The sequence below is a fragment of the Capsicum annuum genome, chromosome 12 (assembly GCF_002878395.1).
Source record: "Capsicum annuum cultivar UCD-10X-F1 chromosome 12, UCD10Xv1.1, whole genome shotgun sequence".
NCBI lineage: Eukaryota > Viridiplantae > Streptophyta > Magnoliopsida > Solanales > Solanaceae > Capsicum > Capsicum annuum.
The window spans coordinates 217,646,079-217,658,906 of NC_061122.1; the positions used below are offsets into that span (position 1 = coordinate 217,646,079).

Sequence of the window (12,828 nt, forward strand, 5' to 3'; positions counted from 1 at the left end):
ACGACTAAAATGGTAAATGCAATTTTGGTAAAGTCGTACTTGTGGCATCAGATGAAAAAGATTAAGTTAACAAGAAATATGAGGGCGAGAACAGCTTCATCATTTAGTGAACTCTTACTACGCATAGGTAATGGGGAGGAGCCCACAATAAGAGATGATTTGGTACTACTTCCAAAACAATTAATTATTGAAACTAAGAGTGATGGTACTGGAACAGATGCTTTAATAGAGCAAATATTTCCAGAGCTGGATAAAAATGCTAATTCTACAAAATAAATGACTGAACGTGCTATCCTAGCTAGCAGAAATGAATATGTTGATCAGCTAAATGAAATGTTAATTTCCAGATTTCCTGGTGAAAGCAGAATGTTTCTTAGTTTTGATTCTGCAGAGGATGATACCAACAACTACTATCAGGAAGATTACTTAAATACTCTAACACCAAACGGTCTACTTCGACACAAGTATCTTCTTCCATATTTAGTAATATACAATTGTATTATAGATATTAAAATTCCGTCTAATAACAACAATTAGAAATATTTCAATGCTCGTGCAATATAGGATAAAACCAAGCTACTAAAAGACTATTGAGAAAAATTAAGTGACATTCTTTTACCTAGCTATCGAATTGTTTTGCCAAGAATAGATCAGACTCCCAGTATCTGCTTCATAGCATGATGGATTTTGCTCATAGAAATAATATTGCCTTCACTAGAGAAGCCAGAATATCAATAAATTCGCTATAATTCTCAGGGACCATGATCTGAAGTGTAAGAAAATAGTCATAATGAGCACAAACTATTATAACATATAAGGTAATACAAATTGAATATAAAGTAACACAATATAATTATGCAAAAAGTATATAGCGATCACAATAATACAAATTAATCTAAATGTTTGTATACAAATTATAAAGCCTTGAAATATAAAAATCATAAGACATTGGTTATACTGAAATATATTCTAATTTGACTTAACTGACAAAATTTTACAGTGAAGTAAATGTCTATATACAAATGCTAAAGCCTTGAAATATAAAGATCATAAGACGTTGGTTATACTGGAATATGTTCTAATTTGACTTAACTAACAGAATTTTACAGTGAAGTAACTGTCTATATACAAATGCTAAAGCCTTGAAATATAAAGATCATAAGACCCTGGTTATACTGGAATATGTTCTAATTTGACTTAAATGACAGAGTTTTACAGTGAAGTAAATTGATAAATTGTAGCATTTATTAAAATATCTTTCACTTATATGCAGATTGGTGTTTAAAAAAAATGTGCCTATCATTTTACTGAGAAATTTAGATGCTTCCAATGGCTTATGCAATGGCATGAGAATGATATGCGGAGGTTTTGACAATAATGTCATATGTGCAGAAATAATGATGGGCCAAAATGCTTTCAAGCATGTCTTTATTCCACGAATTCAGCTATCACCTCCCGAAAATGAAGGTTATCCATTCAAATTCATTAGAAAACAATTTCCAGTGCGATTATGCTTTTCAATGACGATAAATAAATCACAAGGACAAACAATACCAACTGTTGGACTGTACTTGCCGTAACACATTTTTTCACATGGTCAGTTATATGTTGTACTTTCAAGGGGAATATCAATGACAACAACAAAGGTTTTGGTCATGACGGAACAGCTTAAGCGAAGAAAAGGGACATACACTAAAAACATCGTCTGTAAAGAGATATTAGGTTAGTTACAATACATGAAAATGCATGATACAAATTTTTTTATACACTTTCAAATATACTATAACTCACTCACGTCAATTATTCTTTTTTGCAGGTTCAGAAGATACACAGTGTTGATAGGAATACACTTGCACTTTGAAAGATCTTTAATCAAACGAAAACTAATTTAGAATCAGCGTGTTACTGAGAACTAAATTCAAACAAGCCTACAGTCACTTGATTTTAATTTTTTCCTTATGATTTCAGTAGAAAACCGATTATTGGTTCCCCTCCACAGTTTTGCACATGTTTATTAGTATTAATATTAGTATTTTTATTACTATAATCATATAGCTAGCATTGAAGAAATAGACTATGTATGCATGTGTAAAGTATCGGTGGTCCCTATGTTTTATCCAAACTTAGACGTTTTAAAGCAGCTTTAAGTATTTACATATACTAGCATTTTCGCATTAAAAGGGATTTAACTAAAGGGTTCATACCTATGAAAAGAATCATTGGCATGGTCTCTGCCTTTCATGAAGTTGACATTCAAATTTAACGTCCAAGCTATTGTCTGCACTTCATGAGCATATTCCCCATTTCCAAACACGTCCATATTAAAATCATCAAGGTCACTTTTGTGCTTTGCTAACAGGTCTATCAACTCCCTGTAGCCTTTTGCCCAAACCATTTTTCCTAAGACGTATGCACCTTTAGAGAAAACTTGCTGACCACTTTGCCTTTCTGCGGCCATTTTTCTCCAATTTTTAGAAAGTTCGGGTTTACACCATGAACATTGCAGACCACAGACCTGGGTAAATCCTGTGTAATAGGAGAGATGATGTGATTTGAACAGTCATTATATATAATTTAAATAGAATATTTATACAATGAATGGTTAATGGGTAGTAAAGAAAGAAAACTGACCTAGCAACAACATTGAACCCCACTGTAACTATGAACATCAGCCGATTCACTGCCATGCTACAAATAAAAAAAGTAAAAAGATACTATTTAGTTCATTGGCAAGTCATTTTTAACTTTTCTGGCAAGTCATTTTTAACATTTCATGACAACAGAAGTGGATCCACAATTTAAAGGTCAGTGTATGCATGTAGAGTACCATTGCAATCATTTCTCCCGAGCGACAAAGGATCAAAACTCTGTATAAATATATGTATCAAAAAATAGTATATATGTATGGTTTGAGTAGAAGGCAATGGGTGTAAAATATTGGTCAAGAATATCTGGTTCACTTGAATCACAGACCCTCAGTAAAAGGTCTGCAGGTTGTGTTTCTTTTAGCTGTTCATATGGAAATAGGTATACCACCTGAAATTTTTATCACCTTTACGAGAAGTAGGGGTGCTTTAGAACCTCATCAACACTTTGTCAATCTTCCTGAAATGAAAGATGCAGTCCAACATAATACAGAATCAACAGCCTGAAACACAAATAGACAACATATGTATCAAATTTAGGTTTTATCATTGACTGTTTAAAGATAGCTTACAGTATTCCATTGTAATAATTCACGTACTAATTGCAATGCCCATATGTTTGGAAACCTGCAGCAATCAAATAATATTTGAGCTGGCAATTTGAAACTTTGTTGTGTTCCTCGGTCATCATTCATCAGCCTTACACAAAAATCAGATCTTCAACCAAACAGTTAGATGTTAGTTGATGCTATACCTTTCTTTTATTGGACCTATTAACTTGTAATAGTTCGGAAAACTTTGGAGCCTTGCATTTTTACGAATAGTGAGAACTCTATCATGTAGTGGATGTATTATGGTCTGAAAGGAGTACAAGAATAAAAGATAAGGCTTTAGGATGATACAAGCTAATTTTATGGATTGAATAAGATGACAAAGATAAAAAGATGCCTGATTATGTAGTTCAACTCTCGTCACAACTGTTGCGACAGTTTCATCCCACCACAAACGACCAAACGGTCTGTATATGTAACATGTCACATAATTAAAAACAGTATTTGGCAAGAAGAAAAGGCAGGTGAAAATGCAAAATGGATATTAAATCAGAAAAATAGTAGATGTATCATTACTTTGCGGAACTACCACCAACGAACCTCATGGCATACTCTGGGACCTGCTGATTTTAAGCATCATAAGATCCAGAAACCAAATAAAACAATAACTAAGTCTTGCCATTAAATATTAATTTAAAAAATCATACCAAAGGCTTCCCTAAAGGTAGCAATACTCTCTTCTCATCTGGGTCCCATTCAACTTTTTTATCTGAACTCCAGTCAAGTCCCTGAATTTGCACCCTACAATCAAAGAGCTCAAGAATTCAACACCACAAGGAGCTCATCACTTAATTACCACCAATGACATGACAGAAAAAATTTATACCTTTCTCTTGAAAATTTGGCATACATATTGATGGTCATCTTCATTCAACTGAAGAGGACGATGGTCATATAAAACATTTCCAGCACCCCTACAAAAATGACCGGACTGCATTAGCAAAACTCATTAATGCAGTGAACATTTCAAGCTCAACATTAGTTACAGCAAGAAACCTCTCAAAATAAGAACTAAATATTATTTTTAAAGACACTTCTCAGGTGACCACAACATTAAATCATGAGGTGCAACACATGCAAAAACATAGAACTAACTGGCACAATTACATTACACCTACACACAGTATGTGAACTCACCATCCCTCCCCATTCTTATAAAATTCTAGAAATCAGTTTTGGGCTCATCAGTGTAAGGTATTTCGTCTCTTGGCTCACTGTTCTCCACCTAAAAGGAAAATCACTGAAAGACAAAAGAGACATGTCGAATCTTAGTATTGTTATCAAATGAAGTGTAGGTTGATATTGAATATCCTTTTCGCCTTTTACATTTTTTTTCAAATATGTCAGAAGACTATTGCACATTAGTTCAACAACTTACCCTTGATTAAAAAAGTTAAATTACTGAAGTCATATGCTGATTTTAAAGACTCGAACAATGAACCTACATTCCCATATTATCAATGTCTTACTGAATGGAGCCAAAAACATATGATTTTTTATACAGCCAGGTCACAATTCAGTATCTATATAAACTTTACAAATAATGAAAGTGCAGGAACCTTTTCCATTTCGCATCATTAATATATAGATAAACAAGGTTGAAGATAGAATTGTCCTTAATATACCAAACCAAATAGCGGACAAGAAATAATCTTAGCATATTCTTAATGACCCAAACAGATTGATTTGAGGTCGCTTTGTCAGAAATTTATCTTCTTTGAAATGTACACTTAACCATCTCTGAATTTGTTTAATCAAAGATTGAATTTTGGACATAAAATATCATAAACTACAATGGCTTGCCAAGAAAAGCTCATACTATAGGGTTTCATGGATTGAAACTACCAACCTATTTCCAGATATAGATACACCTGTCAACCTCTGTAGAAGTCTTTCCCTTGCAAATAGTACAACACCAGCAAGCCGCTCATTACCTGCGATTCCTACCCTATCTTTATGACTTTAAAATTTTAAATGGTGAGTTCAAGTACAATAACCCAGAAAAGAGAAACAAAATCACAATATTTCTATTTACCTGCTTCCATTTTTATTTCATACCTCAAATTCAACTATATAAGCTGACATGCAAACATCAGAACATGCAAAATTGGCAACATTAAGCATACCTGACACATATTATATGTAAACATCAAGCAAAACACACTTAAAATAAGAAATTAAATCAAACATGCAAAGCAAAATGAAGAACAAAAAATGAAGAAAATTCTTGATGTAGAGTACCTTGAATATTTTGGTTCCCAATTTGAATCTTCATGACCCGTTTGTCAGAACAACCAACATGGTTCCCATTTACATAGATCTGGGTCTATTCAACCTGTTTTTTTAGATGAGTTTAAGCTCTTTTTCAAAACTAACATTACTGAAGCATCATCATCTTCACACTCTACACCAAGAATCAAGAATGCACAAATCCCAAGAACAAGAAAAGTTACAAGCTTTAAGCCCCAAAAGTCCTTCATTTCTGTAGTAAAGATTGAGACTTTTTGCCCCCAAAAAATTGAAAAAATAAGACATCAAAGTGAATGGTGTTCATTTCTTTAGTAAAGATTCAAACATTTTAACAAGAAAATGGTAATTAGATTTTCAACTTTATTATAATCAGCATTATTAATAAAAAATTTGTTACCCCAGAACAATTAATTGGATTATACTGCTATTTAAAACAAAATTTCAAGATTTTAGAGTTCTAAACCAAGAAGAGTATAAATATTAAAATTTTTACATTGAAAAAATAAAGAACATGTTTGAGGAAAGAAATAATTTCAAAGAAACCTTATGGACTTCAGACAAAAACAAATAGTAAGTATTACTGTATTTGTATGCTTTCCTAATTCTTTTTTTATTTTTTGTATACTTTCCTAATTCTTCTTTTTTTTTTTTTTCATAATTTTAAAGTTATTGGGCCTTTATAAATTTGGGCCTTTACCATTTCACTCTTCAATATGCTTCTTTAAATATATAAGATTTAAAATTTTGTATAAATTTTACTCACTATTTATCAATTTAGTTAGTATATTTTAAAAGAGTATAAAATTAAAAAAAAATTGTTACTATTTATGGTTTAAATTGGTTTATATTTTAAAATCATTTCATTATAATTATATTTTGCGTTATATATATATATATATATATATATATATATATATATATCCTAAGAATATAAAAAACCTATCCTAGAAATAACGTTATTTTAGAAGTATAAAATAATTAAGTATACTGACAAAATTCCTTTTTAATCAACTGCATTTTATTATCTTGAAAATTTTGTGTTGTTTTCTTAATGTTTTTGTATTTAATAAAATAACACATGCATAATTAATATATTTTCTACATACGGTTATTCTAAAAAAATATTTGACACGTGCAATGCAGTACGCTACTCTACAACAACAAACCCAGTGTATTCCCACCTGGTGGGGTCTGGGGGGTAGGATGTACGTAGTCCATACCTCTACCTCTACCTCTGAAGAAGTAGAAAGGCTGTTTCCGATAGACCCCCGGCTCAAGACACGCGGTACCACACAAACACATAGTAAAGCACAGCACAAGGTTACAAGATTACATAACATAAATACGGCACCCATAAGTAATATAAAACAGAGAAAAGCACACAGATTCATAATAAAACATGGGACACGGACTCCTAACAGGAATAAACCCCCACCCAGTAGTTCCCTATACTAGCGACTCAGACTGGCCCTAGTCCACTGCTCTGATTCGCGTCCTCCAGACCTTCCTATCTAGGGTCATGTCCTCGGTGAGCTGTAACTGCTCCATGTCTCGCCTAATCACCTCACCCCAGTACTTCTTCGGCCTACCCCTACCCCGCTTAAAACCATCCAACGCTAGCCTCTCACACCTACGGACCGGGGCATCCATGCCCCTCCTCTTCACGTGTCCGAACCATCTCAATCGGGCTTCCCGCATCTTGCACTCCACTGGTGTCACACCAACCTTCTCCCGAATGTTCTCATTTCGAACTCTATCCCCTCTAGTCAGCCCACACATCCAGCGCAACATCCACATTTCTGCCACCCTCATCTTTTGGATGTGGGAGTTCTTAACTGGACAACACTCCGCTCCATACAACATGGCCGGATGGACTACCGCCCTGTAGAATTTGCCTTTAAGCTTAGGCGGCACCTTCTTATCACACAGCACCCCCGACGCGAGCTTCCACTTCATCCACCCCACCCCAATACGGTGCGAGACATCCTCGTCAATCTCACCGTTACTCTGGATCACGGATCCGAGATACTTGAAACTCTCCCTCTTACCTACCTCCTGTGATTCCAGCTTCACTACTACCTCATTCTCCCGCCTCACGTCATTAAACTTGCATTCCACATACTCTGTCTTGCTTCTGCTCACCCTGAACCCTTTAGACTCAAGGGTTTACCTCCACACCTCTAACTTGTCACTCACACCCCCTCGAGTCTCATCTATCAGAACTACATCATCTGCAAAAAGCATACACCACGGCACTCTAGTTAATTAAATTAATATAAGCAATAATTGACAAACACCGGTTATGCCCATTTTCTTTTCCAACGGTGCCCAGCTTGTCGTTTGGTTTAACCTAATAAAGCTCTTTTACTGCAACAACTTTCACCAATATAGATAAATCACCGTCGGATCTATCGGTTCAAAACTTAATTTCACTTCTAATGGCAGCCATAGAAGAGAAACAACTTTTGTTTGAGACAAATTCTTAATATTTGGTTGATATTTGATCTTATGTGTCTCCTTAATTAATTTCTTTCACCTCCTTACATCAAGTTTTGACAGAGGGTACAAATTCTTAATATTTGATTGGTTTTTGTTTTTTATTGTCTTCTTAATTAATTTCTTTTCAGCTCCTTATATCACGTTTTGACAAAGTATGCATGTAAAACATCACCATCTTACTTCGACAGCGTTTCAAAAGATGGTGCTTTAGAATATTCAATCTCTAATTCTTCAGCAATATCTCTGGTAAGTATAAGATTGATACATAAATTATGAATGCACACCATCTGTGATATATCACTTTCCATTTTTGCAGGGCAATTGGTCCTCTGTTAATGGTTGTCACACTATTTTGAGTTCTATTCATCCAAAGTACACTATTTTGAGTTCTATTCATCCAAAGTGTATTAGGAGGTTCAAGATTTCTCTACGCCTTCCCTTGATTGTATATTGTATATTTCTTCTTTATTCTAATTGCTATTTCTTTTATTGAGAACCCTCTGAATAACCTGTTTTACCACTTCAGAAGAACAAGGAAGGTGAGACTGCTTTATGTCGCTTCTATTTAAGTAGAGTCTATGTCTATTTTCTCTTCTATCAGTTTAAATTGATTGCGCCATTTGCCTGTTGGTAAGTACTTATCTTACCCTTCTCACAAACTTAAAGCTCAAAATCGTATGCATATAGTTAAAATTTCGCTTGAAATATTTGTATATCTTAAACTTACTAATGGAGAGAAATAGGTATAAATATAGCAGAATGCATACAAAGCTCATTGTAACGGGAATACGATTGTTGTAGCGAAGCCGAATAACCTGTTGTACCACTTTGAAAGAATAAGGAAGGTGAGACTGCTTTATGTCGATTCTATTTAAGTAGAGTCTATATTTATTTCCTCTCCTATCAGTTTAAATTTTATTGTGCCATCTGTCTGTTGGTAAGTATCTTACCCTCTTCGCAAACTTAAAATTTGAAATCATATGCATGTAGTTAAAAGTTCGCTTAAAATATTTGTATAGCTTAAAATTAGTATTGGAGAGAAATAGGTATAAATATAGCAGAATGCATATAGAGCTCACTGTAGCGGGAATACGACCGCTGTAGCAAAGCCTGCAAACTAAAATTCTACATTTGAGTTTATTTTAGATTCCGGCTCTCATTCTAAAAGATCAAATTGCATAAGGTGGTCATGCCTCTTTAGGCGAGGAATGCAGTCAGAGATGTGATGTTTTCCCTATAGGTAGAATCACTTTACCATAAGATGTCTGTAGACTTCGACTAAGCCTGTACTATGAGTGCATAGAGGCAGGTCTCATCTCCAAGAAATGTGATGATAGATTACAAGAGAAAAAGAATCGTGTAAACAATTGGTTGCTGATATTGAGCGGCTTTATGCTTTGTTTGATGTGGCACGGGAAAACAATCTGGTTTCTCTAATATTTCATTGTATCCTTTTCATACTAAGACCTATGGTAGACTAACATCCTCCGAGTTGCGGTTAAATTTCTTGCAAAGAAATGAGTTAAAAAGTTATTAATCCTTTTTTTCTTTATTGTTAAAGTTGTTGTCTTGTTGTTATGTGACCAGGAGGTCACTGGTTCGAGCTGTGGAAAAAGTCTTTTACAGAAATGTAGGGTAAGACTACGTACAATAGACCCTTGTGGTTCTGCCCTTCCACAAACCCCGCACATAGCGTGAGCTTAGCGCACCAGGCTTTCCTTTTGTTAATTCTTTATGAAAGGAAGGATTAGTAATGTATAGTCAGAAGATAACCATAAAAAAAAGATCTTTAGAAAGTAGAACCAATTAAATTCTTAGTAGATGGCTACATAATTTATTATGTTGTCTTAACAGCAGCAAACATATGTGACAGATGTTTGTATGGATGAAAGTGTTGTGTCCGGTTCTCCCATCATTGCTTTCTTTCTTGACGAAGTGGTGGTCAAAGATTGGTGCAAGAGGACGTTCAACAATTTTTTAACTGAGACTCAAGTGATATGTATCCTAATTATTAAACTTAATACTGTGTTTCTAATTCTTTGTAAAAAGGGAAAAAATGATCAGTTAATGTTCCTTTGATTTCATTATAGATAATCTAACCATGAGTAAACTGAAAGAAAACTTGAGTTTATTTCTCAAGTTCTCTATGAAGTTAACGTTATTGATGTCTTGAAATCATTATTCAAAGGCTCTCTCTCCGCAAAACTTCATGATTTACACCACCTTCAAGAGTGCATCTTAAAGACAAAATAGGTTAACTTTCCTGAGATTCTTGTCAAGTAGACCTTAGCCACTTTTTCCTCATTTATTATTTTACCAGTTTTATTTATTGGTTTGCTTTTTGAAGAAACACATATATATGAGCACAAAAATAAGGTAGATTTATTGTTTCTTTGTGCTACTTGCATTAATTAAAGATCTTGGTTGGTGTGATGAGCTAGTGATTATCTATCAACACATGCACGTTGATTGAAAAACTTCAGTTCCAATGTGTGTTTCTGTATTTATATGTCAGAAAGATCTGATTTTGTAATTTACCAATTTTTGTTTTGCTTTGTTTTGTATCTTGCCGTCCTGACAACTTCTTGATAACATTTTATGAGATTATAACTACTGTGCCAGTCTTCAGCACATGGAGATAATGATTTTGTGTATAAGACATGAGTTCTTGGAGAATGTGAAGTCTAGGCATAAAAATTTTGAATCTTGGCGAGTTCTGATCCGTGAAAGGAAATCTACTGCAATTAAACGTGCATGGCCCGATTCAGTAAGTCATTCTGACGAATACAATGCTTCCACACTCTTTATTGAAGATGCTCTTTCAAATATTGAAGCAGCAGAGTAGGGAGACTTGGATGACCATGAAGAAGAGTTAGCACTTCCTATTTGCAGAAGGGTGGGGGCTCTTTATATTCATGGTCAAAAATACAGGGAATGGCTGGATGCTATCTATTTGAAACTTTGCGAGCTACTGTTGACATTCTCTTTTTATGAGGAAGTTCAGACTTGGTGGTTGCAAAACAAGCAATTGTATCCTTTTGTAATAGAATATTTAGTTTAGTGTTTTTTTTTTTTTGGATTAGTCGATTTTTTCATGAGAATGTTCCCTTTTTCTTTTCCTTGATCCTTCAAAGCTCTTGTATTTTATGTTTGACCGTCATGGACAGTACCTGATGAGGGGTGGAGACACATCATTGATGATTTTTCTGCCACTTTTGGTGTGACCAAGCACTCGCTATTGGAATCCTTTACATTTTCCCTTTTAGATGATGAAGGAGTTCCGGCTCTGAGGGTAAGGATGGAAACCTGCTGAGAGTACTGTGTTGTAGGCCGAGTCATCTTATAATCTTGTCCTATATATTATTGTTAATCTCATATTTGCTCTCTAACGAGTTGTAACATGTGCCAGAATTTATGTGATGAAACCAATTCTGCTTTATATTTATACCTGGACATCTTATGAATTGTTTTAACGTTTGTCATTTCTACAACATGAATAGACTTGGTTATTCTCTTTTCACGTTCTCTGTTTTAAAGTAAAGAAATCATCATTGTATGCCTTCTTAAGTAACTATATGGTCTTTGGACTGGTGTGGATGCTGAGTATCAGTTGTTGGTATCCGCAGGAAGCCAGTCAACTTCTCCCAGAAATATCAAGCCCAATAATCCACCCAAAGGTTGCTCAGGTTCTGTTGGAGCAAGAAAATGATAAGATCAAAACATCATTGTGGGTAGAGGGAAACATCTGAGGCAATAACATAGACAGCATGTAACTGTCTGCTATAAGTGTAATGTTTTGTTTTCTTTCTACTATTGTTTTTCTATAGTTGAGTTTTCTTATCTCTTTGTCAGTTCTTAGAAATCACATTATCATGTTTATCATCCACCTTTTCACAGAATACTTGATTATGAAATATCAATTTTGTTTGCATTTATATTTAACAAGTTAATTTGGTTACATGATGAGCAGGAACTGTTACCGTAAGTTGAATAGCATGTAAGGGTGTAAAAAGGTAGTCGGGTGGAAGTAAAAATATATATAAAAGAAAAGGCAAGTCCGATGTACTAAAACTTCCTCTATGTGCGGAGACCGAAGAATCTTATATATACAGTAACTATCTTGATGGAATTTTATACTATGTTATGCAATATTTTCACAATCAATAAAAGTTTTGTCATATATTTGAAATTTGAAGGTGGGTTAGTGGGATAATATTTCAGTCCTCATACGTCATAGTTGTGGAGTCAATTTTGCTTTATTGATCATTTGAGAAAAAGTTGTCTGCTTTTTGTTGCCAACGAGCTTTAGTAGCATGAAGTTTCTGTCACTTTGTGAAATTTCCATAGGTGAATTGGGAGGTTATTGACGTTTCCTTCAGCATTGAGAAAAGAGGTAGACTTGGTCAAAGTGACGTTACGTAGTTACACATTCTCTTCGATGTTAAAAATTAGAGTAAATTAGAGAGTAACGTAATTTTTTTTCAAATTTTTGTGTGGTTAGATCTTCATATTACAATACGGTGATACTTGTATTGGTAATTTTATCCGGTCGAGAGATAATGTCTTTTAGAAATAATATTAGAAGATTTATATTCAAATTGATACTTAAATACCACCAATTGGTTAGAGATTTACTATCAATTTGTTAAACTTCCATCGAGGGGACATATTGAACTTTAAGGAACGTGATTAAAGGAATTTGAGTGCTTTATTTTGTTTAACATGTGACAACTGTTATTGTGATCGTCGATATAAATGTGATTATAGATAATTAACTGTTATTGACGAGGCTGATGATCTGGATATCAAAAGCTCAAAGTACT

General features: G+C 34.2%; 2 protein-coding genes, 1 non-coding gene and 1 pseudogene across 3 annotated transcripts; 2 read left to right on the plus strand and 2 right to left on the minus strand.

The window, feature by feature from the left end:
• Positions 1 to 276: 276 nt before the first annotated feature.
• Positions 277 to 1,839, plus strand: LOC107844255. The gene is made up of 4 exons (XM_047401723.1): positions 277 to 464; positions 1,274 to 1,502; positions 1,602 to 1,722; positions 1,817 to 1,839. The coding sequence occupies exons 1-4, from the start codon at positions 277 to 279 to the stop codon at positions 1,837 to 1,839; spliced, it is 561 nt and encodes a 186-aa protein (XP_047257679.1).
• Positions 1,840 to 2,185: 346 nt separating this feature from the next.
• On the minus strand, positions 2,186 to 2,686 carry LOC124889749 (digalactosyldiacylglycerol synthase 1, chloroplastic-like). Its single transcript, XM_047401724.1, has 2 exons — positions 2,632 to 2,686; positions 2,186 to 2,526 (listed from the first exon to the last, which is right to left on the minus strand). The coding sequence occupies exons 1-2, from the start codon at positions 2,642 to 2,644 to the stop codon at positions 2,186 to 2,188; spliced, it is 354 nt and encodes a 117-aa protein (XP_047257680.1). The 5' UTR covers positions 2,645 to 2,686.
• A 75-nt stretch (positions 2,687 to 2,761) lies between these two features.
• LOC107849789 lies at positions 2,762 to 5,375 on the minus strand. The gene is made up of 8 exons (XR_007048420.1): positions 5,292 to 5,375; positions 5,106 to 5,190; positions 4,394 to 4,496; positions 4,083 to 4,170; positions 3,904 to 3,997; positions 3,773 to 3,816; positions 3,245 to 3,663; positions 2,762 to 3,148 (listed from the first exon to the last, which is right to left on the minus strand). It is a non-coding gene; the product is annotated as an uncharacterized LOC107849789 (transcript).
• Positions 5,376 to 7,831: 2,456 nt separating this feature from the next.
• LOC107851860 lies at positions 7,832 to 11,894 on the plus strand (annotated as a pseudogene).
• Positions 11,895 to 12,828: the final 934 nt, after the last annotated feature.